Source organism: Lytechinus variegatus, chromosome 2, assembly GCF_018143015.1.
Source record: "Lytechinus variegatus isolate NC3 chromosome 2, Lvar_3.0, whole genome shotgun sequence".
NCBI lineage: Eukaryota > Metazoa > Echinodermata > Echinoidea > Temnopleuroida > Toxopneustidae > Lytechinus > Lytechinus variegatus.
This window is the reverse complement of record NC_054741.1, coordinates 34,882,227-34,907,574: the sequence shown is the minus strand read 5'-3', so window position 1 is coordinate 34,907,574 and position 25,348 is coordinate 34,882,227. Positions and strand designations below refer to the sequence as shown.

General features: G+C 38.4%; 1 protein-coding gene across 2 annotated transcripts; it reads right to left on the bottom strand.

Annotated features, from left to right (window-relative positions):
* LOC121407941 (nudC domain-containing protein 1-like) lies at nt 1–24,308 on the bottom strand. Of its 2 annotated transcripts, none has more exons than XM_041599201.1 (9): nt 24,138–24,308; nt 10,518–10,672; nt 8,421–8,609; nt 6,712–6,919; nt 5,275–5,460; nt 4,369–4,582; nt 3,477–3,621; nt 2,003–2,137; nt 1–994 (listed from the first exon to the last, which is right to left on the bottom strand). In XM_041599201.1, the coding sequence occupies exons 1-9, from the start codon at nt 24,253–24,255 to the stop codon at nt 539–541; spliced, it is 1,806 nt and encodes a 601-aa protein (XP_041455135.1). In that variant the 5' UTR covers nt 24,256–24,308; the 3' UTR covers nt 1–538. The 2 variants fall into 2 exon arrangements, with proteins under 2 accessions (XP_041455135.1, XP_041455134.1); XM_041599200.1 differs by having other exon boundaries at nt 5,275–5,465; nt 6,714–6,919.
* Nucleotides 24,309–25,348: the final 1,040 nt, after the last annotated feature.

Sequence of the window (25,348 nt, the reverse complement as noted above, 5' to 3'; positions counted from 1 at the left end):
GCTGGCCGTCCATGGTTGCCATTGATCAGATCAATCACAAGTCTTTGTAAGACAGGCCCCTGGGTTAACTTAGACCACATTTTTATGGAGTGCCAGTTGTCAACTCATTCAACAATTAAAAATCATTCCTATCCTGCTGCAAAAAAGTTGTAAAAAATTAATTGAGACATGAAATGGAAAGAATGAGAAAATACACTAAAAATAAATGAATTCTAAAGAATTTATTGATATCTTGTAATTGCCACAAATATGGACAAAATCTTATGAAGCCCAGCATTCCATAGAAGTACTGTTTGAAATTTGTGTGTATACATTATTCACTCTGAAAGGGAAACATACTGATTGATGCATGGAGTTGAATACACCGCGGTTGACCAATCTCTCGGGAATAATGTGAACAATTGACGTCACAATAAAGACGTAACTTGCATGCCTGTATGTATTATGAAACACACAAACTGTAACTCTCTTCAAGTTGGTACATACCAGCTAGTATACTCGGAAAAAAATCCTCTTGTGGGAGTCCATGATATGATTATCATTCAACTCTGACCCTAATGACGTACAGCTTCTTACTGGTCAAGATAAACAGTCTCTCATTGGTTGCTTGCAGTCCAAGAATGTCATCACTCGCGTCCAGACTGACGACCTGTTGCTTGGCTATCTGTCCAACCACGCGCCCACTCTTACGGTTCCTCAGTGGACTGGGAATGTCCGCCGGCTGCCTGTAGATGTACGCATGCTTTGAGCAGTCGCACAGGACGCAGTACGACATGTCTGGAGCGCAGCTGGCGAACTTGCAATTCCTCTTTGAAGCTTGAACATACCCCAAGGCATTGAAGGTAGCCTCGTGATACCATGGTGATGGAGATTCAGCTGTTGTGGATCTGGGTTGCCAGACGATGCCATCGACATCATGGCGGAGACAGATACAGGGTGGGTGATTAGGTTGCAGCCTTGCTTGAAATAGACGTTGGTGACTTGATATACAAACCTGTCAATATATATAAGAAAAAATATAAAAGTATAAGCCAAGATAGATGCAACAATTCATCATCAAAGCACATAAATACAGTTGGGGCCATTTTCCAAGTACCTTTTAGGTAAATCACACATTGAAGAGGTAATTTACACATTGTGCATAAAATGGTCTGAAAATTGCCTTGACTTGGCCAATTATTTGACATGTATAGGGGTTGACTTTTCCAGATTTACTTGTACCTAGATATGTTACATCCTTATGGTTCTTAAGACAGCATATCTAGTCATATCATCACATATCATTGCATAAAGAATTACTTCATGAGATATGAATGTCTTGCTATCAATTATACAAATGCTACTTCATTCTTTCATCACATATCACTTTGCTATATAATAAAAATAATACATAGTTGTGAGAATTAAGAGGGAATGGAGCCCACCTGAGGGTATTTTACAAATCTTTTGCATAAGATTATGAACACCTGAGATGCCTGCATCACTATCAACAAAGCAAATCTAAGCCTGTGTATTATTTGTTTTATTGATGGATCAGCAGTATGAATTTGCAGTGGAAATTCGGTTGAGACCCTTCCAAATTTACATGGAACGCAAGAAACACAGCCATCACCTGCTTCCTAATATGACAGGCAGCAGGCCTATGCGTGGCAGCCAAAGTAAACGTATCAAATTCCTTGCTATAGCATTCTCATTGAAAGAACACATATTTCATGAGTTGTCTCAGATTTTCAAGTGATGCATCAAGAATGGAAAGTGCTGCCCCCCCCTCCCAAACTGCATGGCTGGAAGGTTGTGTATGCAACTACTACTACCTATTTATTTATTGTATTCATTTATTTGTTTAAAAAACAGGGAAGCCCATTCAACAATGTGCTGGTCTCCCATGGGGCCCTGTGACAGCATACATAGCATAACATAACAATGATAACAACTATTGGGACTTGCATATTTACATGCATGCTCTCATGATTGCTACATCCTTTAACCTATTTCACATTACCTTATGTGATATTGTGTGTTTCTTGCCATCTATTCTATAGATGCATACTTCATTCTCTACATTCATATCACATTCCTCTAGGTCTTGAGGACTTATTCCTGGTTTGCCTCCTATGTTGCCACTTGGGTCAGGATCCTGAAAAACGAGAGGGAGCAAATGAAAGAGTGATAACTTCAGTCAATGGAAGAGTAATTTTTAAGAATTTAAACTGGAGAACACCTTGTGAATGTCACTCAACTATTATTAGCAAGGTTCTTAGAAGCAGAAACAGCAAGTTCTATACCAGTTTATATATAATATGACTACTGCCGCTGCTACCTACACCCCCACCACCACCACTGTTACTAATTTTTTTTTATAACTACTGCCAGTGTTGTGAGCAAGGGAGAGGCTGGTATTAAGTCAAGACCAAGGCCAGGGGCCCAAGGACTTTAGACCTTCAAGGCCAAGAAATTGTCCTTGAGGTCTTTCTGGAAGCCAAATCCGGGATTGAGGATTACAATACTACAAATAAATGAATAGATTGATTCGTAACTGCATGCAGATGAAATTAATACCTCTGCCATTGTCAGATTATAAATATATTACACTTCTAAATTTTCTAATAATGACCTCTGTGACTTTGAACCTTCATACATCCAAAACTAATCTAGTTATTGTTTTAAGTTCTTTAGCTATCACAAGACAGAGAATGCAATGGATGGACAACCCCAAAACATATGCCAACAGCAATCACCTACATTGGACAGAGGCATAAAAATACCTAGACCCATCATGTTATTGTGAACTTTTTATTTTGCAATATTTCCTGGTGTTGTTCGGTCTCATTAAAGACCAAGGCTAACGCAACATAAGTGTCTTTGAGACTGGCCTGAGAAGCACCACATTGACTATTGTACAACGCCTACTTAGCTTGTTGTACGCGATCAAATGGGAGGCTGAATGTCACACATTCGTACCGTTGCACACAAGATGAACCATCCAAAATGTACCATTGCACAGCTTTAGGTGACGTCGCAATGCAATTTCATTGAATAAAGTGACAATGCGCGTACAGCCCGCTGGCTATAAATGCCCTATGCTGTCCAAGATCATGTGCGCTTGTGGGATTTTGCTTTTTGCTTTCAATATTTTTGCTCCCTTTTCATAGATTACTGGAGGGAAAAACTCTTTGTTTTTTCATATTTTCGCTAGATTCCGAGGCGCTGTACGACACAAATAGCGAATATTCTTATTCGTGCAATTGTGCGAGATTTTGCATTTGGTGAAAGAAAGAAACGCTCTATTCAACTCGGCTAATGCCTCATTGAATAGAGCATCTTTCTTTCACCTCATTCGAAATCTCGCACCATCGCACTCATGCCTATTCGCTATTTGTATACTACTGCTTCGGTCATCCTGCATTTTCACTTCAAACACCAGAACAATGTATTATTTCATGAATTCATCAGTGAAGCTATCTTTGAAAGCATACCATTGCATCGGATGTAAGGTGAGCCAGTCTTTCATGGATCTGTCTTGCTTGGTCAGGATCTACCACGTACTCTCCTCTTGTGTCCCCGACCACGACCTCAGTCCACATAAACCCTTCATCTTCCTTGGATAGCATCACATCCAATCTGAGAAACAAATAAATACATGAGCAAAAATTTGACCTTGGTATTAATATTTTGGTATTTGGTATTCCTTCCATTCTTCATATTTGGTATTCATTCCATTCTTAATAACATAAAAACCAAAAATATACAGTTTGCCAATAAAGAGAAATATCATACCTGACTTTATTGTATATGAGATAATATACAGATATTGCCTACCTAGAATATAGGAATACCTTTGAATACAAAATTTCATTTACCAGACAGAGCTCTATATTTCCCCAAGGGAATATATTTGCCTGAAGCGTGCAGCGCTGAGGAAAAATATTCTCCTGATAGGGGAAAGAATACGTCTTCTCGAATTCCTACATCCTCCGAGGGAGGGCAGTATGAGATTATGACGTCATATGCCTTAGGTCCACAAGGAAGAGTGAGAGGTAGGTTTTCTCAATAATCATAATTATCAAAAGGAACTGTGAAAAAAGGAACAACCCAGGCCCCAAATTGGACTTAGTAAATTTGGGGAGAAGACTTATTTTATGTGTTGATGAGACAAGTACAAAAAGGACACTAGTATGAGGATGATGGATGCTAACTATGAGGTGTCTTGGAGAAGTTGGAATAGATGGGTTTGGAATGTTCCTGCATGCACAAGATTTAATGAAATGGGCTTTGTTTTAGACATTTGAAGAAATCTCGCATAAAAGGTATTCTTTACAATGAGTGGTGAGTATTTCCCCTATTGAACTCAACACAAGAGGCACTTACTTGCGTTTATCAAGGGTCCACGTACAGCAGGAGATATCAATCAACCTATAGAGGGCACCAGACAGGAGCTCTTTGCCATTTTTGATACTGATATCTATCCGATCTGCCTCCATGACCATGTGAATATCAGGCTTGGAGACGGTTTCTGGGACGATGAACGTGAGGATGACGTCTTCCCCGGTCTGTGTCCATGTGAATTGGGGCAATGGAGTATCTGAAAAAAAAAATATATATATATCTAGAGCAGTGATGGAAATTCAAACCTTAAACATGACCTCAAGTCCCCTAATCTCAAGTGTCCTTAACTAAAGATGATATATTTGTACTTTCATTTTCATCCAAACAGATGCATGCATGCATGCAAGCTACATATGCCCTATAAATATGATTGCCTGAAATATCAAGTTACCAATTGTATTCACTAATGACTCAAAGTCAACTATTTGATGACAACAACAAGTCAAGTTGACTCTGGAATGTCCATTATATCATTTTAGCCATTACAGGCAGGCATATTGCAATTTTGCACATTCATTCATGTATAAATCCAACAAATGTAATAATATATTTTTCTCTGTAAGCTTTCTCTGTAAACTACAGAAGCTACCAGATGGGCATATATATTTCTATAACGAAACATTGCGAACTCTCTTACAGTTTCAACCGCTTCGCGAGACAACTGATCAATCAAATCCATTATATTCCTATATTTATACAATAATTTCCAGTATAATGGGGGAATAAAGGAACAAAAATTATTCTAGCAATTGTAATGACTGTCTCTCAGAACTTATCATCCTTTCCTTTCTTTTTTATCCCTCATTTTTTTTTGTTTACTTATGACTGAACTGAACTGAATAGAACTACTTCAGTGGGCAGAGTTAATAAAATGAAAACATCTCTCACCCTCTTGTTCCTTCTCAATCTCATCATTAACTTCTTCTTTGACAGGATGCAGAGAGTCTGAGATGATTGCAAAATCTGTTTCACTTGCAAGAAACAAACCCTCGGCTCCTTCTTCCAATCCACAGTAGACCGGCGCCGTCTTTCCTTTCAGCTGTCTGCTATTTTCAACCTCAAATTCGGATTGGTCTAGATACAATTTAAAAGATAATAAAGTGATTTGGTTTTTAGTAAACAGGGCTCCATACTATAAATCCTTTTTTCTACTGGTCCGACCTGACAATGTTGGACCAGTAGATACCCAGTTATTTTTTTTCTCATTTATTACTGGTCTGAACCTCAAAGTTACTGGTTCCCAAAAAATAAAAAACACATAAAATGATTTGTTTATTTTGCCGTCTTTTAATGCTCATCGTTCCCCCCCCCAAAAAAAAAAAACAAATGAACAGTACTCACTCAATATAATTCATGAGAGCCATATTTCAAGTTTTGAGAGCCATTTTTTGAGACGCCAGAGTCATTTTTGTAATTTATAAAAGAGAAAAAAAATATATCATTTCTATCAGTCTGATATATTTTTTACTAGTCTAAGTCATGTTGGACCAGTAAATCTGGCTATTTCTGAAAAGTTACTATCCCGACAGCAATTCTACCAGTCTGGGACCATCGGACCGGCGCCAGTATCGCGCACTAGTAAGGTTTTATATATGATATGCACTTGGGCTTCAAGCAGTTGGCAGACCAGCCAACCTCTGGGAATGAAAAATTGTATTCTGTGATAAAAAAAACTGTTTTTTTCCCCCAAAAAATGCATTTCATAATGAAATGTGTGGTGTGTGCGCTCATCGCGGCGCACAAGCTGCATGCAAGCTAAAATGCGCACTGCTCTGGCAAATGAAAAAAAAAAACACTGAAAAATGTGTTTATCTCACCCTGATTTTGACAAAACGATTGAAAAGAAAAACATGTTACCAGAAATTACATTGATCCAATAACCATATTTGTGTAAGTTTTATGAAATAGTGATATATTGAGATGATTTTTCTCAATAAAAAAATTGTATTTCTTAAAGAAAAAACGTACCTGTCATATTTTGGTTGCAAAAACGTACTAAATACGCCAAAAACATACTGGTTGGCAGCTCTGAGTTGGTCTACTCCTCAGATAGTCTTATACAACATTGGTTAAACCACTTTGGTCTTCCATCAATTTGGTTTAAATACTATTTGGTCAATACCACTCTTACATGTAGTTTCATAACAGTCTAATCACCATTTAATAGTCTCATGCCAATTTCCATTTGTCTACTCTTACCAAAATTCTAATCAAATATGGCCAGCACAAATATTCCATGTTGATTAGTAAAAAGCTTTGAAGTGAAACTCAAAAATTACAAGGAAAAGCTCAAGTCATGTGTCAGGCCAACCATTTCGCTCTTACCTGTTGTCTTTTTCAAGGTGATCCACTCCAGGTATGTTTCATAATCACTCTTCGCTGCATGGCTGTCCCCATTCTCCTCCTGCACAGGAGCAGACTTCTCCACATGGAGCAACACACAGTCCACCTGGATCTCAGACTCCTTCACTCTACACATAGTATCCTGTAGGATAGCTGGAGCACCGTTACACACTTCTCTCTTGAATATCACCTGGAATGGCAGGAAAAAAAGGTCAACCAAAATGAATTTTGATATCTTATTTTCACAGATTAAAATCAGAGCTCTATGCGATGAAGTGGTGCAATATATGACTTCAGCATATGAATAAAGGGCCAAAATGCATGCTTCATGGCAATTTTTAATCAATTTTTTTTACATTGCATACTATGTGTATGTACATGTATATAGTTTTCATTCATAATTTTCTATGAGTATTTGCTTTTTTGTAAAAGCTGTGAAGAGCGTTATATACATGTAAATACAAATATTGTATTGTATACTAAATAAATTGTTGTATTTGGCATTTTTATAAAATCAAGAATGAAATAGTATGTGAAAGTACAATCAAAAGAATACAATGAATAGAAATATTTTGTTGACCCTTCTGAGGCAGACCAAACCACATAGCCTGGGTAGGAAATATGTAAACTTAATGACCATGGCCCACAACCCAAAGGCCTTCCCTCCCGACTGTAATACTAGAATATTTCAGTACCAAATCTATTTTCACAGCTGATCAAATTTAATACTGCCCATCAAGAAATCAACATAATTTTCTGCCCCACCCCCTCCCTCTTTTCTATCTGCTTTTATATAACATTTTTTTATTCCTGCTTTAAATATATAAAGTGTATCACAATTTGCGCAACAATTCTTAAAGACTGCTAGACACAAAGTTGTTTTGATTTTGGAGCAGATTTTTTTTTACGTAGGACTGTTGAGAGCTTAGTTTTATGACCAAAATATGCTAATGAATTTCGGCAAGCAAAATCATTGCCTGTATAATGATGTAAAATCTTATATCTGTGCATATAGATAACAATACTTCAAACAACTAAATCTAACTTGAAACTTCAATCGAAACATATAATTACAAGTTTTTAGAACTGATTTGGCAATCATGACATCAGTGGGATATTGTAAATTCTAAATTGGATACTTCAAGAAATCTCAGAAAAAGCTGTATTAAGTTTGAATTAAGGCAAAGGTGGAAGAAATTACCAAATTCCTGTAGAATGCTCCTCCCAGGCAAAAGGAGGTTGCCTCTTACATGTATATCATACCTCCCAAAAAGTCTTTTTTCTTAATTGTCCTAAAACTTTTGTTAAATTTTAGAAATGAGGTTTTAAAAGACCACTGATGATCCTTAGACCATAGAAGGTTTCCAAAGGGTTCCATAGAGGGTTCCCAAATGATTATGATGAACAATAAAACATAGATCATGAAATCAATGACAACCTCCAACATGGTTGCTTATGGGAACCCACTATACTAAACAGGAGATCGGGTGGGGGGGACATTTCATGAAAGTTTTTTGCAACGACTAAATTGTCACCGCTGATAATTTCAGTGATATCCTTGCTTTTAATTTGGCTGAGAGGCACTGGCCTCTGACTGTTACCATGGTAACTGCCCAAGACAGTCAACTTGATTGTCAGTGCTGACAACTTTCAAGAAACAGTCCCCGGGTGTTAAATGTGTAAATAATGACCTTCCATTGAGACGGTTCAAATTGGTCTCTGCAACCAGTCTCTAGTATGTAGAGGAGTCCGACGCCATCAGATAACACACAGATATTGGATGATGGAAAGCCCAGTGATACGCTGTGTCTGGATGCTGCCCTTCGCGTCACTCTCTCTGGAATGGTGAAGACAGCCACTGGTTCACTCGGTTGCGATTCCTACAAGATAAAGCAGTTGATGGTTTGCATGCATGTAAGGACTCGTTTCCACTGTCCTGCGATTTGTTATGAATGCTAAGATTGACCTTTCATAGCTGATGGCGAAAATTTTGTAACCATAAAAAAATTATGATAAAAATGATAACAACTGCCCTCAAGTTCTGATAAGATCACCAGTTTTACTCCACAATTAAGACCAAGGTTTTCATTGTGGTGAAAATCATGACAGTGGGAATAAACTATTACAGAAAACATTGAAGTAGCTTTGGGTTCATCATGTGGTTAGAAGCCATCTATTACTACTTTCAAAAGCCGCATTTAAAATCCAGAAGTCATGTTTTTCACTTTGTGAAATGCAACCTTTAGATATTTAGATACAAGGGTACATGGGGTTATTCTGAGTTAAACATTCCAAATTACGGCCAATCCAACTTTATCAAGATCAATGCGATGTTATGAAAATTTGGTGAAAGGGAAAGAAGAATATTACACCAATTTATACATGTATATCATTTTGAAAAAATATGTGATATTACAAGTTATGGCGAAACCCATTTTGTCTCTTTTATTGCCTCATCACAAGATCAAATAAGTATCTATTTCAGTCGAGTCAAGCAAGAAATCGTCATTAGGCAGATCATTCTCCGCTTTGAAACGTTAAAAAAATAACTCTTGGAGTTATTTTAGAATACCAAACAAGCTTGAATTCTGAAGTCTGGTTTAACTTAGACCATGGTCTAACTCTGTGCTAAAGTAATGGGGAGCCAAAGATGTCAAAATTTGATTTAAATTATACGTTTCTTTTTGTTAACTGTGTTTTTTCATAATTCTAAAATGATGAAGACACTTATCTTGTTTACAGTACCATTGTCAGACAGTTAAAGGGGAAGTTCACCCTGACAAAAGGTTTATTGTAAAAATAGCAGAAAAAATAATAAAAAATATTGCCGAAGGTTTGAGAAAAATTCATCAAATAATTAAAAAGTTATTAGAATTTCAACTATTTGATTTGTGACATCATATGCGAGCAGCATTCCTACATAGCGAATGGTAAAAAATCAATGAAATGTCATTTTCTCAGAAAATTGAAAATGGTTTTCACTGTAACTTTTGTATATCAATAGACAAATCATTTCACACTCGATCATGAAGAGAATACAAAATTAAGTCATCAGGAACCATACAAAATTTGAAATTCATACATTTATATTACACAACACATGGGGCAGCTGCTCGTTTATGACGTCACAAATCCAAAATTTTGAACTCTAATAACTTTCTTACTCTTTAACGGATTTTCCTCAAACCTTCACCAATATTTTTTACTATTTTTTCTGCTATTTTCACAATAAAGTTTTCTTTAGGGTGAACTTCCCCTTTAAGAATAATTCGAGTGTCGAATTTGCTGATAAATTGAACCTCTGCTGTTAGACATTTTATGTCACCATTGGCTATCCATAGTTAAACCACGGATATAGTCCAGGGTTTAAATCAAACCGGACTTTACGGCCCGAATTCACAAAGGCGGTTTTTAAACCCATCGGTTGAACCCATGGTTTACGCAGATTTCCTGTATAAATTATGATTATTTACTGCGTAAATTAAAAATTCCAATGGTGATGCGCGCTTTAGTCAGTGCGCCAAATTGATGCCTGTTGCCATGGATAAGTGTGCTATTTTATTCAAGAGTCCACTGTTTTGAATTAACGAGTCCACTCTTCAAACAGCGGACTCATGAATAAAAAAAATTAACCATGGCAACAGGCGTCAATTTAGTGCATCATCATTGGACTTTTCTTAATATACGTGTTAAATAAGCATAATTTATACATGAAATCTGCATAAACCATGGGTTCAACCGATGGTTTTAAAAACGTTTGTGAATTAGGGCCTATAAGTTCAAATTACCAGAACAATCCTGTGCTGCATGAGCCTCCAGTCTGTATCGATGAAGTAGACACAGTTAGGATTCCACAGGTCACCAGACAGGTAGTTAGTTAAACCAAAGGCTTGCATGTGTTGAAGTGTGTACTCTTCATTTCTAAGCTTCACTTCATCAACCCCTGCACACAAAAGGGAAAGCGATCGATAATGTCCACATGAATTCATTTAGACCGAAGTCAAAAGCAGGAGACTCAATTAAATCATGATTCCACATCAGATAATATTGATGAAAGAGTTTGAATGATAACTCCCCCCCCAAAAAAAAAAATGAAAAGCATCAGATTTATTGGTGGCAGGGGTAGTAATAATATTTATCCAGGGAAGCCACTTCAGTTCTGAAAACTGTTCTCCGAGCGCGCCCTGCTATTATCATTACCCTGGCTTTAGCTGGGCTGCCTGCGTTCAAAGCATTCAAGGAATTTCTTCCTACCGGGCACCCATTCACCTCACTTAGCTTAAAGGACAAGTCCACCCCAACAAAAACTTGATTTGAATAAAAAGAGAAAAATTCAACAAGCATAACACTGAAAATTTCATCAAAATCGGATGTGAAATAAGGAAGTTATGACATTTTAAAGTTTCGCTTCATTTCACAAAACAGTTATATGCACATCTCGGTCGGTATGCAAATGAGGTAGCTGATGACCTCATTCAGGCAAGGAGGTCCTAATCCTCAAATTTGTAAAAATTGAAATATTGTATAATTCAAACAATAAAAAACAAAAGAAATAGTGAGTGACATCATCGACTCCCTCATTTGGATGTAACTGGCTCATTCATATAACTATTTTGTTAAAAATAAGCGAAACTTTGAAATGTCATAACTTTCTTATTTTAGATCCGATTTTGATGAAATCTTCAGCATTGTGCTTGTCTGATTTTTCTCTATTGATTCAAATCAACATTTTTCTTAGGTGGACTTGACCTTTAAGTGCAGCACAGTGTGGATAAATTTCTTGCTGAAGGAATTTATCCCATGGCTGGGATTCGGACCCACAACCTGTTTAAAAGTCAGAAGACTAATCCACTGGGCCACAACGCTCTACTTTATATTCATTTACATTTGACAAAAATTTTTTTAAAAAAGTGAGAAATCTGGCAAGCCATGTGTTATGAGATAAAAAAATCATCCACTATTAAAACTGTCAACACAGGTTCAAGGTTACTCTCCAAGACACCTGGCACTTGTGTTTTTAAGAACATTAAGGTAAAATTTGTTGATTAAGCAAGACGAAATAATTATCCAAATCTGTTTTTTATTGGCAAATGCTAGATCAAAACTCGAATGCCAACAGATACGAGGATGAAATCCTGCATCCACATGTCTTACCAGTCGCCGCTGCCATTGGTGATGACAATAGCCGCCCACATCGAGCAAGAGTTGTGGATGCAATCTTGGCACATGAGGGTATTCAAAGGATGGGGTGGCCCACCAACTCACCTGTCCTTAAAGGACAAGTCCACCCCAAAAAAAATTGATTGGTAGAATAAAAAGAGAAAAATTCAACAAGCATACCACTGAAAATTTCATCTAAATCAGATTTAAAATAAGAAAGTTATGGCATTTTAAAGTTTCGTTTCATTTCACAAAACAGTTAAATGCACATCTCGGTCGGTATGCAAATGAGGAACTGATGACATCACTCACTCACTATTTCTTTTGTATTTTATTATATGAAATATAAGATATTTTTATTTTCTCGCCATTGTCATGTGGAATGAAGTTTCATTCCTCCCTGAACATGTGGAATTCCATTATTTTAACAGTTTGTGCTTCAGGCAAGGAGGTCCTAATTGTCAGATTCGTAAAAATTGAAATATTGTATGATTTAAACAATAAAAAACAAAAGAAATAGTGAGTGACATCATCAACTCTGTCATTTGGATGTAACTGGCTCGCTCGTATAAATATTTTGTTAAAAATCAGAATGCTCAGTAGTGAGCATATTATTTACTAACAAGCTATACTTACCTATACCATCTCATCAAATTGCTATTCGTTACCCTGACTCGAATAGCCACCGGTAAAAACTCCCGAAAGAGGCTAACTGCAATCAGATAGCCTGGGAAACCCGTCACGGGACGAGACCCATAAAACCCCCTTGCCACATATAAGCCTCCTCTTTCGTTGCCAAGGAGGGGCGAGGTCTGCTGGGGAGGACGGGAGGGGAGCTATAGGTAAGTATAGCTTGTTAGTAAATAATATGCTCACTACTGAGCATTCTGATTTACTACACTGCGCTATACTTACCTATACCATCTCATCAAATTGCTAGAATAGCACGGAAAAACTGGAGGAGGGGCAGAAACGAGACCCTTTCCAGACAAGTAGGCAAAACAATGATAAAGAAACTGATTTTCTATAAAATGGAGTAGTCTCCCAACTGGAGAAGCTACTCTTGTAATAAAGGGATAAGAATCATCAACCACGTTAATGAAATATATCAACTGGAAATAGCCTAGGAAAATTTAGGACAAGACAAGAACCGCCAAGGCAAAACCTGTGTCTTGGCTATTACATCAAATAAGTAATAAGATACAAGATATTGAATAGGTCCAATAGGATGCCTGGAGGATCTCCTCCAAAGAGGTACCCTGAAAAGTGCCCAAGATGCTGCTATGCCCCGTGAATCGTGGGCTCTAAAGGATCCTGATAAAATGGTATTTTCTCCATCTGACCTGATCCCCTGCACTAACCTTCGAGAAATTGTAATTGGATTAACAGGGCTGTGAGGTTCTATTGAACTAATGAACAGTTGGTGGGAAGTGCGAATGTACTTTAATCAATGTACCACTTTAAGGCACGTACGGGACAACATAACCTATCTTCGGAAACTGACGAGAGACTGTAAAATCACATTGTTCACCCTAGGACTTGAACCTGGGACTCCAAGGACGCTAGTCAAGTGCGTTATCCATTCAGCCATGATATCCCCCTAATGGTTGGAAGAACATCACAGGATTTAGGGGTTTCTATTTCTTAGCTAGGAAATCAGGTCTAGGGATCAAGCGGACTCTGTCCTTCTCCCAACGAATATGACCCGGTCTCACCGTGGTGTATGAAGCAAACTACGTCTTAGACTTGAAGCTATAGTCAACAAGAAGGCTGTCTTAATGGAAAGATCAAGAAGGGAGCAATTATGGGTTTAAAGGGGAATTTGGCTAGGGCACCGAAGGACTCTTGGCAGGTTCCAATTGGGGAAGAGTCTTCGGCTGGGAGGAATCTGTTAAGAAGGATCTTGTTAGTCTGGTAAGGACAGCTGAATTGAGGTAGTTTCCCTATTATAGAAGCCTGAATGAATGGCTGCTATGGTTGACCAGTAACCCCTTATAAAAGAGACTGATAAACCTTCATCAAATAATAAAGGAAATAAATCTGCTATCTGACTTAAAGAGGCAGAAATTGGATCAATTTGTAAACTGCCACACCATCTGAAGTATCTCTGGAGTCTAGAATCATGAGTGTTCTAATTATGATGTATATTCATGCATTCATTGTTTTCTTAAAATTTCAATGAGCTCTTGTTTACAAATGACATTATGCAAATTTCCTGTAGAAAAAAATTTACGACACTGATGGATTTCAATATAGTTACGATGAATTGGACGATTGATTGGATCAATCGTAACTCTTTGTAAGACAGGGCCCTGGTTTGAGAACAAACCTGTCATATCATAAGATATAACCTTTCTGGTGGAATCCCTAACAAATCTAGAATTTTTTGTTATTTTCTATCCTTTTCAAATAGTTATTTTGGATGGAGACCTCTTTACACAGCACTTGCTCAACCCTTTTGATAGTTGTTGGATTGCTGCAAGGTCCATAGGGACTATTTGATATCATACGAGGGCTTCATGATCAAACCAATGACATTTGCATAATAATGAATATCGTACAGATGATGTGGAGCGTTGTGGCCCTGTGGATTAGTCTTCCAACTTAGTAACTGAGGGTCGTGGGCTCATATCCCAGTCATGGCATAATAACCTTCAGCAAAATTTTTTTTTTTTTTTTTTTTTATCCACATTGCGCAGCACTCAATCCAAGAGAGATGAATGGGTACCTGGCAGGACTTTATTCCTCGAAACCCCAGGGTAATAATATCCAGGTCTTTGGACATAATGTGATATGTGCTAAACAAGAACTGATTTATTATCATTAACCAATTCCTGATGAAAGTTGCAGGCAAAATATATGAGATACCATATTGGCCTTCAATTTGATGTAGGCAAAAAATTGACCACCCCTTGTACACTTTCAGAACCAGTTAGTTGGATCAGTTGGTAGAATGTACTTCTCACAAACAGGTGTGGGGGGGGGGGGGTATTTGCTACCACCCTGTTCGGCGTTCAACATTTAGAGTATAGAGCCTCATCGGTCTGGAGCTGCACAGTGGCTGCCAGGCTCACAATAAATTGGGTAAAAAGAATTGTGGAATATTTCTAAACTCAGATTTCTATTACGAACATTAAAATATTATCTTAATCACAATCCCTGATTGAGAACTCTGGGATTGTATGGGAATCTTTATCATTGGAACACACAGTAGATTTATGTCATAAATATTTCCGAGAAGCTGATATCATTGTGGCAAGTGTGGTAGAAACTGATGGACAATAGCAGCAATTCTTAAGGGTTCACCACCCTCAGGCCTTGGTTTGAGATCTCAAGACTGTCTGAGCATCCAAAGACCACTCCATAAACCACATCTACAAGTTACTTCTGTCATTGCTTTATAAGCCAAAAATAGTGTAGATATATACCTCAGATGCCACAAAATTATCAAGAATATTACTAGGTCTACATTCTATACAAGTGAACGCAACTTTGTAAGTAACCCAAGTTTGGCAAGTTTTACCATTATGCCTATATGATTTGCCTGGTATGATTTTGACAACCTCATCCATCACCACTATTTCCTCCTTTCTATGTTCTTCTGATATGAAAGGGTAGTTTTTTTTTTTTTTTTTTTTTTTTTTGGCACATGAACACCTCAATATTACATATTGCTGTGGACTTGGAACAGATTTCAAATAATGAAAAGTAAAGGCAAAGAAATAGTCTTCTCCCTACTGCTTGTGGGGAAGGGTTAGTGTTAGATTGTCATAAGTCCCGGTTATGAGTGGGGGCCCTGAATTTGGTGCATTGAAAGAACGCCTGGCGGCCCCGTCCCCCACCATGAGGATTCCTATGACTTTCCCAGCGGCCCCTTTCATTCCTGGCGTCGCTACCAGAGCGAGGGAAGAGGGGGATGACCCTTTAAGTTCATTATAGGTCTAGGGTATGGAGCTAGAGCTAGCGTATGGAGGTCTCTGGTCTGGGCCTGGCCCTGGACTAGGGCCTGGCGGACTAGGTCTACTCGAGGAGAGCTAATAAAATGTCTTGTCAGCTGTGGTGTTGGCTGAAAAAGACTTGTGCAATACTTCTTGAAAGTGTCCATAAACAAGTCCTTACCTTCGCAAGGAAGCTTATTGAGAATGAGAAGTCCAGCTCAGTAGCTGCCCCTTTCTCAATCATCTTGAGAGCATCTAGTCTTTAGCCCTCCTTGCCCTTGTGCATAGCAGTGTTGATTGCTGCTTGCTCATACTGGAGATCAGCGATTTTGTGACTCTAGCAATAAGTTCTTGTCATTGGTAGAGACTCAGTCCAAGCCGCTCAGCTTCACTACGAGCGGATATCAGATACCCCTAGTACATCGCGAAAACCATACCGCTCCGGGCGGCCACGTCCAGCGCTGCAACTGTAAGCTGATAGTCGGCTGAGTGGTAACCAGTGCCGCGGCGAGGGTTACGGCCCGATCTAGTCTTCCTCGCTCCCGCATCCCCGACACGGAAAGCAACGTCCGGGGCCGAAGGGATGCACAAAAAATCCTCAAAGTCTTGAGCGGCAAACCGATAAAGTTCGAGACTTCTTTACTGATGGGTATAAGCCGAGAGTGTTGCTTATCTGGGAGCGGACGTCCCGAAAGCAGGATCTATATACGGAACGTCCATCTTGATCGCAGACGGACGAGTTCAGGCGGAAGATTGACTTCTCTCTCGCTCATATTCGCTGCTAGCTACGTATACGCTACTGGTATACTGTTTTCGGCCCGAAGATGAGGGCAGTATTTAAAAGGCATGTTCCCACTAGTCGGAGTATCGCGTTTGAGTAAGCCAGAACTCTCTCGTACCCCTAATGGTGAATCTCTTCGATCGAATCCCATTTGCTGGGCAGCTTTCAGGGAATGCAAGGAGCTGCTACACTGTTAGAAAATTTATCCTTAAAATAAAAGAAGTTCCTGCAGCAGAGTCTGTTCTGTTGAATTGCAGAAATGTTCCTGTTTAGTGAATTTACAGAATGATTCTGTTATTGTTTTCTGCATAATCTTCTGTTTATTTTCTGTAAAATCACGTTTTTTTTTTTTTTTTTTTACAGTGTATAAGAAATTGTTGGGGGAAATCGCCCCCAATCTCTTCTAATGAATTGGGTCGGTGGTAATCGAATTCCGAATCAGATTCTCCCACGATGGAAAACTATTATCTACGGCTAGTACGAGGCGAGTTATCATTAGCCCCAACTCCGCGATCTGTATGAGGCGATCTAGGCCTCTCTCTCTACGTCTAGAGCATTGAATTATGGTCTAGAATGAGTCGAGTTTTCATTAGCTCATTGTCTCGGGCGGCTAGGGGTCGGGATGGGTCGATTGCAGCACCCGATGGGGGAGGATCGCCTGCAAGGCTTCCAAGATCCAACTACTACAATTGTTAATAATTTCTCTTATTATTATTTTAGACCGCATGTACGTAGAATAGATCTTAATTCCACAGCACTGCATGAACTCCTGCACAATTCTACAAGTACGATGATACACCAACCTGGTGGACTGTACTATAGATAACTGATGATGACCCGTCTCGGCGGGGTCTGGCAATGAATGGACTGACCGGTCACAATCCCGGGCCAGTCGAAGCTTCTTATAAAATATAGGGGTTGTAGTGAGTCGTTAACTCTAGCCTGATTGTCATTAGAACACGAGTGGTCATAGCGAGGCTTCTTCTTGCCCGCCCTATACTCTTTGATGATGAGTTACCCCGATCGGAAGGAGTGTAAACAGCCTCTTCCGATTTATCCGTACCCTTGTCTACCTCCCGCCTAAGGGGCTGGGTGTCTGATTGTGTAGTGTCATTTGCCGGCGTTGTCTTGGCCGGGTTATAAGTGTTGGACTTCTTATTCTTCGGCTTTATCTTGGCCGCCTTATCATCGTGCTGTTATTATTTCTCGGCTTTGTCTTGACCGAGATAATGGCCCTCGGCTTTATCTTGACCGAGTTGATCTCCCCTTTTTATTGAGATCTTTAGGGTTGGAAAATAATAATGTTTATTTCAGTTATTTCTTCAGACATCGTGATTCAAAAAAAAAAAAAAATTGCGCGGTGGCTAAACGTTTCGAGTGTACTCAACGACGTCGCGGTAACGAAAGAGGAAGCTTATATGTGGCAAGGGGGTTTTATGGGTCTCGTCCCGTGACGGGTTTCCCAGGCTATCTGATTGCAGTTAGCCTCTTTCGGGGAGTTTTTACCGGTGGCTATTCGAGTCAGGGTAACGAATAGCAATTTGATGAGATGGTATAGGTAAGTATAGCGCAGTGTAGTAAATAAGCGAAACTTTGAAATGTCGTAACTTTCTTATTTACATCTGATTTTGATGAAATTTTCAGCATTGTGCTTGTCTGATTTTTCTATATTGATTCAAATCAACATATTTCTGAGGTAGACTTGACCTTTAAAGAATAACCCACTTGAACATCTGTGGGTCAAGCTAAAGCGAGCTGTATCTGCACGATTTAACACCAACACCAACCTTGTTGACCTGGCCCAGATGTTGGAAGAAGAATGGAAAGCCATTCCCCAGCAAAGAGCCACAAGACTCATGAACTCGAGGCGATGCTACCAAGAAGTCATTGACAAACGTGGTAACTATTGTACACACATTATCAAACTGTCTGTATACTGTCTGATAAGGAACAAGTCAATAAACCATAGATTTTGCTGTTTTTGAAAATGCGTCAATTTCTGTTTTTGTGCTCATCCAGCCGTTAAGTCACGGATATCTCCAATTTTCGAGAATATGAACCCTAGCTACATGTATTTCCTGTGTTTGGTTTCAACTTGAACAATTTGTTACACTGGCAGATTTGATGGAGTTCCTTAGGGGGGGGGGGGTGTTGTGTTTATATATCAGAACTTTGTACGTTGGATTAGGCACTTCAGGTGAAAATTAGGAAAGGCTTTTCCAGCAGGTCTTATATGCTCACACAATGAGGCTCAATATCTATGATTCACAAAACTGTTTGAATTTTCTAATTCCGATACCCAGAAGTCGATTTATTGTCATCTGTGTGATACAAAATCATGGCTTTTTGTGGACCAGACGATTGCGTAATATAATCATTCTCTTCGTTTTGGGCATGGCACACTTATAATCCATAGCTTATAGGGAATGTACATGCTTTTCATTTAATCTTATAAAAGCTTTTTGTGCAATGATTTTGACATATTAATGGTCTACCTAATCATATTCATCATAGTTGTATCTGTCTACAGATTTTTAATATTAATAATTACTAATTATTAATCAAAACATGAGACATAAAATTAAGAAATGGCCTTTGAATGTACCGTTTCGAATTTAATGAGTGAATTAGGAAAAATGGGAGACCTAAAACTAAGTACTCAGATTGATTTGGCATATGATTCCTTTGGTAATAATAATTGATATCTCATTATTATTGTTGTCTAAATAATTAGTATAATCATAATTATCATAATTAATAATTATTATAATTATCATTGATGTTTCAATAATGCTATTACTGTCTCATTCTCATTGTTGTCTCAATAACTATAATCATAATTATTATAATTGCTTTTATAATAATAATCATAAATATTGTATTAATAATTATCATTGTTGTCTCATTAATATCATTATTTTTGACTCATCATTATTATCATTGCTGTCTCAATAATCATTAGGCCTGTAATCATACTTATTATATGAAAAATGTCCAATTATTATTATTATTGTCTCATTACAATACAATACAATACAATACAATACAATACAAGTATTCATATAGTGCTCTTCACAATGATTGTATCACAAAGCTTTACAAAATGAGAAAAATCAGATTCGCAAACACCTCACAGCACTAAAAAATAGCTAGCTCTTTATGAATCAACTTCAATGAAACTTTCACAAAATGTTCTCAAATATTATTTATATACAATTCTATTACTAACCATGTTTCTTTAAGATTTGATGATTATGAGTGGGCGATTTCAGGCGACGAAGCAGTATTATGATTATCTCAACCTGAGGTTTTTCCATTGCACGCCGGAAAGTGAAACTCCATGTTGCATATTTTTTGTTTGCCGACGATTTATGAAGGAACTACCAAAATTTTTTACCAATCAAAATCAGCGTAATAAAGGAAGAAACTGACATGACTGACTGTTTTTGTCAAGCTATTCCGAATGCCACTTCAGCGCCATTCACTGCAATGCAATTATGTACGCCCAGCTGATCGGTATGCACTTTCGCTCGCACAACTGAAGTGCCTAATTATCGGATAGGGTGGGCAATGGCACCAGATTTGTGCTGTATAGACATGTGTCCAAAAAATAAATATGTTAATTTGCCTCAAAATTTTATTCTTTATTTTGAATGAAAAATGCAGTTAAATGCAGCAACCAAGCTAGTACCAACCCTGAAGGAAATGGACTATGGCAGAAGGCTACGTGCAATGAAATTACCTTCCATCAAGTACAGACTACGAAGAGGTGACATGATTCAAGTCTATAAGATAATCCACGGCATTGATGATGTGAATAGAGACCTGTTCTTCACATCACCTTCCACTCAAGCAACCCGTGGTCATCCTTACAAGCTTTTTCTGAAAAGGAGTAGGTTGAGTGTGAGGCAAAACACCTTCAGTGTTAGAGTGGTGAGCGACTGGAATTCTTTGCCTGCTGAAGTAGTCACAGCATCAACAGTCAATCACTTCAAAACAAAACTAGACAAGTTTTGGTCTGCATGGCATTATGCTCATGCATGGGATTAGTACTAGTCACTGCATTGGCACAGCAAAGGACAAATAGCACAGATAGCGATTTATCCAAGCTAGGAAGACAACGTACAGTACAAGATAGACCTGGAAACTTGACTGCAGACACAACTGTATTTTTCCAGTAGATGCAGTATAAAGGTATGTAGCAACACATTCACATTTCTGATTATCTATCAATGTGACATGGCTCCTCAGAGGCTCAACAGAATATAGCATAGGTCAGCACAAAGACTTAAAAATTCCTATTTCCAGCCACTAGCCCACACAGTATAGCCTGGGGATGGCCCCACATACTCAACTGCACTCATTCAATGAACAAGGTTATGATATAACCTTGTTCTCACTCGTCATCCCCGACCATTTGCCATACAGCAAAAGGTAGGGGATGGGACTAGTGGTACTTGAGGCGTAGTAATAGACAAAGTTTGGTATAAAAAATGTAAAAAGTAAGAGAGTTTGACTTACCAGTCTTTCCCCTCGAACCAAACGTTGATCTTCCTTCCGTTGTTGCTGTATTTTATTCCTGGAATTAACGATATATTGTCATTTACTGCAAGACACCTTCACTGCAAGACACCTTCACATACCGTCGGAATGTATCAGGAAATTTTTCATGATCCTCACCTCAGCAGCGCATAGCGAGACGTACGAGGATGTAACACGCCCTCTTGTGCTCAATGAAAGAAAGCTAACGGAAGCGACCACACCACTGACATATGTAGCTACAGAGCTGTATAAAAATGCTTCTCTCAACAGATACCTGTTTACAGTGATGTCTCCGGGGGGGGGGGGGTTCTTATTTTTATTTGGCAACCAGTCAATTTGACTATTTTCGCCATAGTATATATATTATTAACGTTTGTATTCTTAAAATGGAAAAAAGTAAAATTCAAATATTTATTCATTTTTCCTTTCTTTTTTTTTATCATTTCTTCTTTTTTTATTAGGATACTAGGATTTAAAGTCGAGTAGGTGTGTCTCACAAATTAAAACCAGGGCTATTGCTAAAAATATGCTATATAGGCCTACTAGTATGCAAGCAGGATGGAGATGACAGAGAAAGAAAATAGGAAAATCACAGCTCCAATCCTACACCCGTACCGGAGTATGGGGATACGTCTGTCCCGTTGATGTAAACATCAACGTCAGTTGATGTTCACATCTCCAGATCCAGCGATAGTAGTCTCTTTCTCCCCTGACACAATATTTTATTTTATATTTAAAGTTATTTTATACACAAGAATTGTTGATTGCTATCATTGTAATGTAAGGGATGATTATTAATGTTATTATTTTGGTTATCTATTATTTTTCATATTGTTGTTAAATATTCATTTTCATCATCATATCAGTTCTGTAAGCCCACAATTTGTACCGTCCTGGAATTAATATGGGTAAAGCGTAATTATTTGAACTACTTTCTCTTATTTTTGTTCTCGCTTATTCGTTTTATTTTGATATTTGTGGATTACTTGTTTTAAGCTTGTCTTCTGCATGTATGTCCATCTTGATTTTTGTATATAGTTTGTTAATATTTAGTATTGAAACCGTAACTTTAGGGGCTTGCCTTCTCTACAAACTAGCTTTTCTTTTCTTGGCAAGTCCTGTCCATTCATTTCTATATTCCTTTCATATATAAACAAATTTGCAACACATTGTAGTTTTGTTTAATTTATATACAACATTTGTTATGAAATTTCATTGATTTGTCTGTATTATCGATTATATTGAATATGTATTGCTACTTTGATTATATTTTGAAAAAAAAAATTGTTGAACGGAAATAGATAAATAAATCTAAGGGTAAATATGAAAAGAATGAAAGGGGCAAGGAACTCAATATAAAGTGATAAAACAGAACATAATTACGTTCCAATTAGTTTTAATGAGTTTATTTCATTTTTCCAGGATCGGGGGAGCACATCAGGCTCGTGCCCACCCCCTCGAAAGCCGCTAACAGAGCATCCATTATGTGTGATAATTTTTCTACATTTTTGTATTTCATTTGATCATTGTAATCCGTTTGGATTTGAAATCAATTAAATTAACTTAAAACTTCCCTCCCCCTTGAAAATTTGGAGCTGCCAGGCCTTCGTGGTGAGAGATTTTTAACTTTATTTATTTATTAATGAAAATCCTTTAGGTTTGGATTTTAAATCAATGAAAACATATCCTAGGGAATTTAAACGATTTTGACTTCGTATCGATACAAAACAAAATTGCAAATTTGTCTTGATTGAGGCTATCAAGACTTCCCTACCAGAATGCATTACGAGCAAAGTTCCGTCGTAACCTCGACGGTCAGTGGTCCAAACGGGTTGATGAGCCTCAATGGTTTCGTGAGATCTGTTTTCTTTTTCGGTTTGTCACTGTCGAACACCATAGACGTAATGGAGGCAGTTGGACGAGGTTCACGGAAGAGAAATCGGTGAGTTTTTATTCATTTTTTTATATTATACTGCTTATTTTGATAGCCTCCCCGTCAAGATAACAATTTTAATAATGCATACATTAAAGTATGTATTGATTCGGGATGGTTTGGGCTAGGAATGTGGAAAAAATGGGCAATGTATAATTGCACAATAGCACTGTATACTGCCGAGAATGAGGTTATATTATAACCTTGTTCGTAGGATGAGTGCTTGTTCTCAGTTACATCTCCATGTGTGGCAAAATAAGGGTGGCAATTCGGGCTTATTTTCTCTTTTTCTATGGGACAAATGCTTGATTTTTTTTACACTGTCAGTTTACAATACAGCTATTCATCATATAATTTGGCTCTCATGTAAATTTGATTCTTTAAATCATTTTTTCTTTATTAAAAATAGAGATTGAAAAATGAAAATTTTCTTGCCATATTACTTTCCACCAATAGAGGGCGTACACAAAAATATGCCAAAAATTCAAGATTTTGAGCGCTCTGGTGAATACAAAAATCATTCCCAAGTTACTGATGAAAAATAAATTGCAACTGTATGGAAATAAGTAATTTTGGTCACAAAAGTGATATTTTAATGATTTTTTAAAGTATGTGCTATGTACAGCATTGGCTTACCATAGTCCTACCTGCAGATTCCCCACAGGCAGGATGGTTGCAGTGAACAAGTGGGATGAGTGCTCAACTGTCTGCATTTCCAGACACATTTCCTGGACTCCTAGCTCCTGGCTGGAGCATTTAACTTTTTAAACCTTATTTTTTCACTATTAATTATTTATTTAGATTTTAGGAAATGTTATGGGATGTTTTGAGCAATATCTTTGACAATAATGCTAATAAAGAAAATATTAAGGTTATGTTTTTACTAGAAATGTCGTTTCGTTTTGTCTGTTGTCCTACCTTTACTGGATGAACTAATTAAACATGACTAATTCTAAGTAAAGTCAAACGACTAAGTTCAATCATAGCGACGCAAAAATGAATGCATGGGACAAGGGCTTGCTAGGCCTCGCACTTGCCAACAAACTGAACTCACCAGACTTGACTGAAATAGAATAAATTGGTAGTGGGTCGAGAGATAATTTGTAGCCATCAAACTGGCTGTCAAGAAGGTCTCGATTCACGCGAAGAACTTCTGAACAAGCAGTTGCCATTTCGTAAAAAGGTTGTGTTACAAGTACAACACCATACACCACGCACCTACGCGCCGTACCGTATACCGGTACCGTACCGCACCACACCACTCGTAGTTCACGATTATGGAACGCTCATCAATTATAAATGTAATGTTTGGAATTCTGGAAAAACACGTCAATCATCATGACGTGGCCGTGGAGATATCATGTAGGGGGCCAAGTCCCCCCCCCCCAAAAAAAAAGCAAATTAAAAGGGGAGGGAGTGGTAAGAGTAAAAGAAGGAAAATTAGGGAGAGTGAGAAGAAAATAAAAGACAGCTCGGGGACATATAAGCCGCTAATTAATTGGCGGCGCGGCTCGATCACTGTGGCCTATGGGAGGGGGGGGGGGGCAGTAAGAAAAGTGAGAGAAACAAGAGGAGTAGAGGTAGGGAGAGGTGATGAAAAAGAATAAGAGAAAAATGAAAGAGTAAAAGAAGGAAAAGTAGGGAGAGTGAGAAGAAAATAAAAAACAGCTCGGGGACATAATGCAGTTAATTAATATTGGCGGCGCGAACGCTGTGGCTTATGGGAGGGGGGGGGGGGCAGTAAGAAAAGTGAGAGAAACAAGAGGAGTAGAAGTAGGGAGAGGTGATGAAAAAGAATATGAAGAGGGGGATGAATGGAGAGGAAAGGGACAGCGCCAATCCCTGGAGGGGAGCTTGTGGACGAATGGTTACAGCCCGATAGACCGCGGGTCCGATAGACCGCGGGTCCGTTAGACCGCGGGTCCGATAGACCGCGGATCCGATAGACCGCGGGTCCGATAGACCGCGGGTCCGATAGACCGCGGGCCCGATAGACCGCGGGTCCGATAGTCCGCGGTGTGTGTAAAATTATCATCATGACAATATAGTGAAATCCATGTCATAAAGAGGTCAAAAGGTCAATGATACGAGTCCATGGGGTTCTATAACGATGACCCACAGGACAATCGCCCCCTGACATCTACTTCAAGGAAAATATTATCCCCAGATTTTATCGTCGGGGACTGTTCCCCCCCCCCCCCCGGAAATATACCCTCTAGACGCCATACGGAGCCTCTAAAATGCCATCGACTTGACGACATGGCG

Bases quoted from the DNA above. Each gene is read 5' to 3' on its own strand.
- LOC121407941 (XM_041599200.1), bottom strand. From the start codon at position 24,255: ATGGCAACTGCTTGTTCAGAAGTTCTTCGCGTGAATCGAGACCTTCTT. The intron at 5,466-6,713 runs AGGTAAGAGCGA...TTTTAAATTGTA, and splicing joins ATCACCTTGAAAAAGACAAC to TCTAGACCAATCCGAATTTG. The intron at 4,583-5,274 runs GTGAGAGATGTT...TTTTTTTTTCAG, and splicing joins GATTGAGAAGGAACAAGAGG to ATACTCCATTGCCCCAATTC.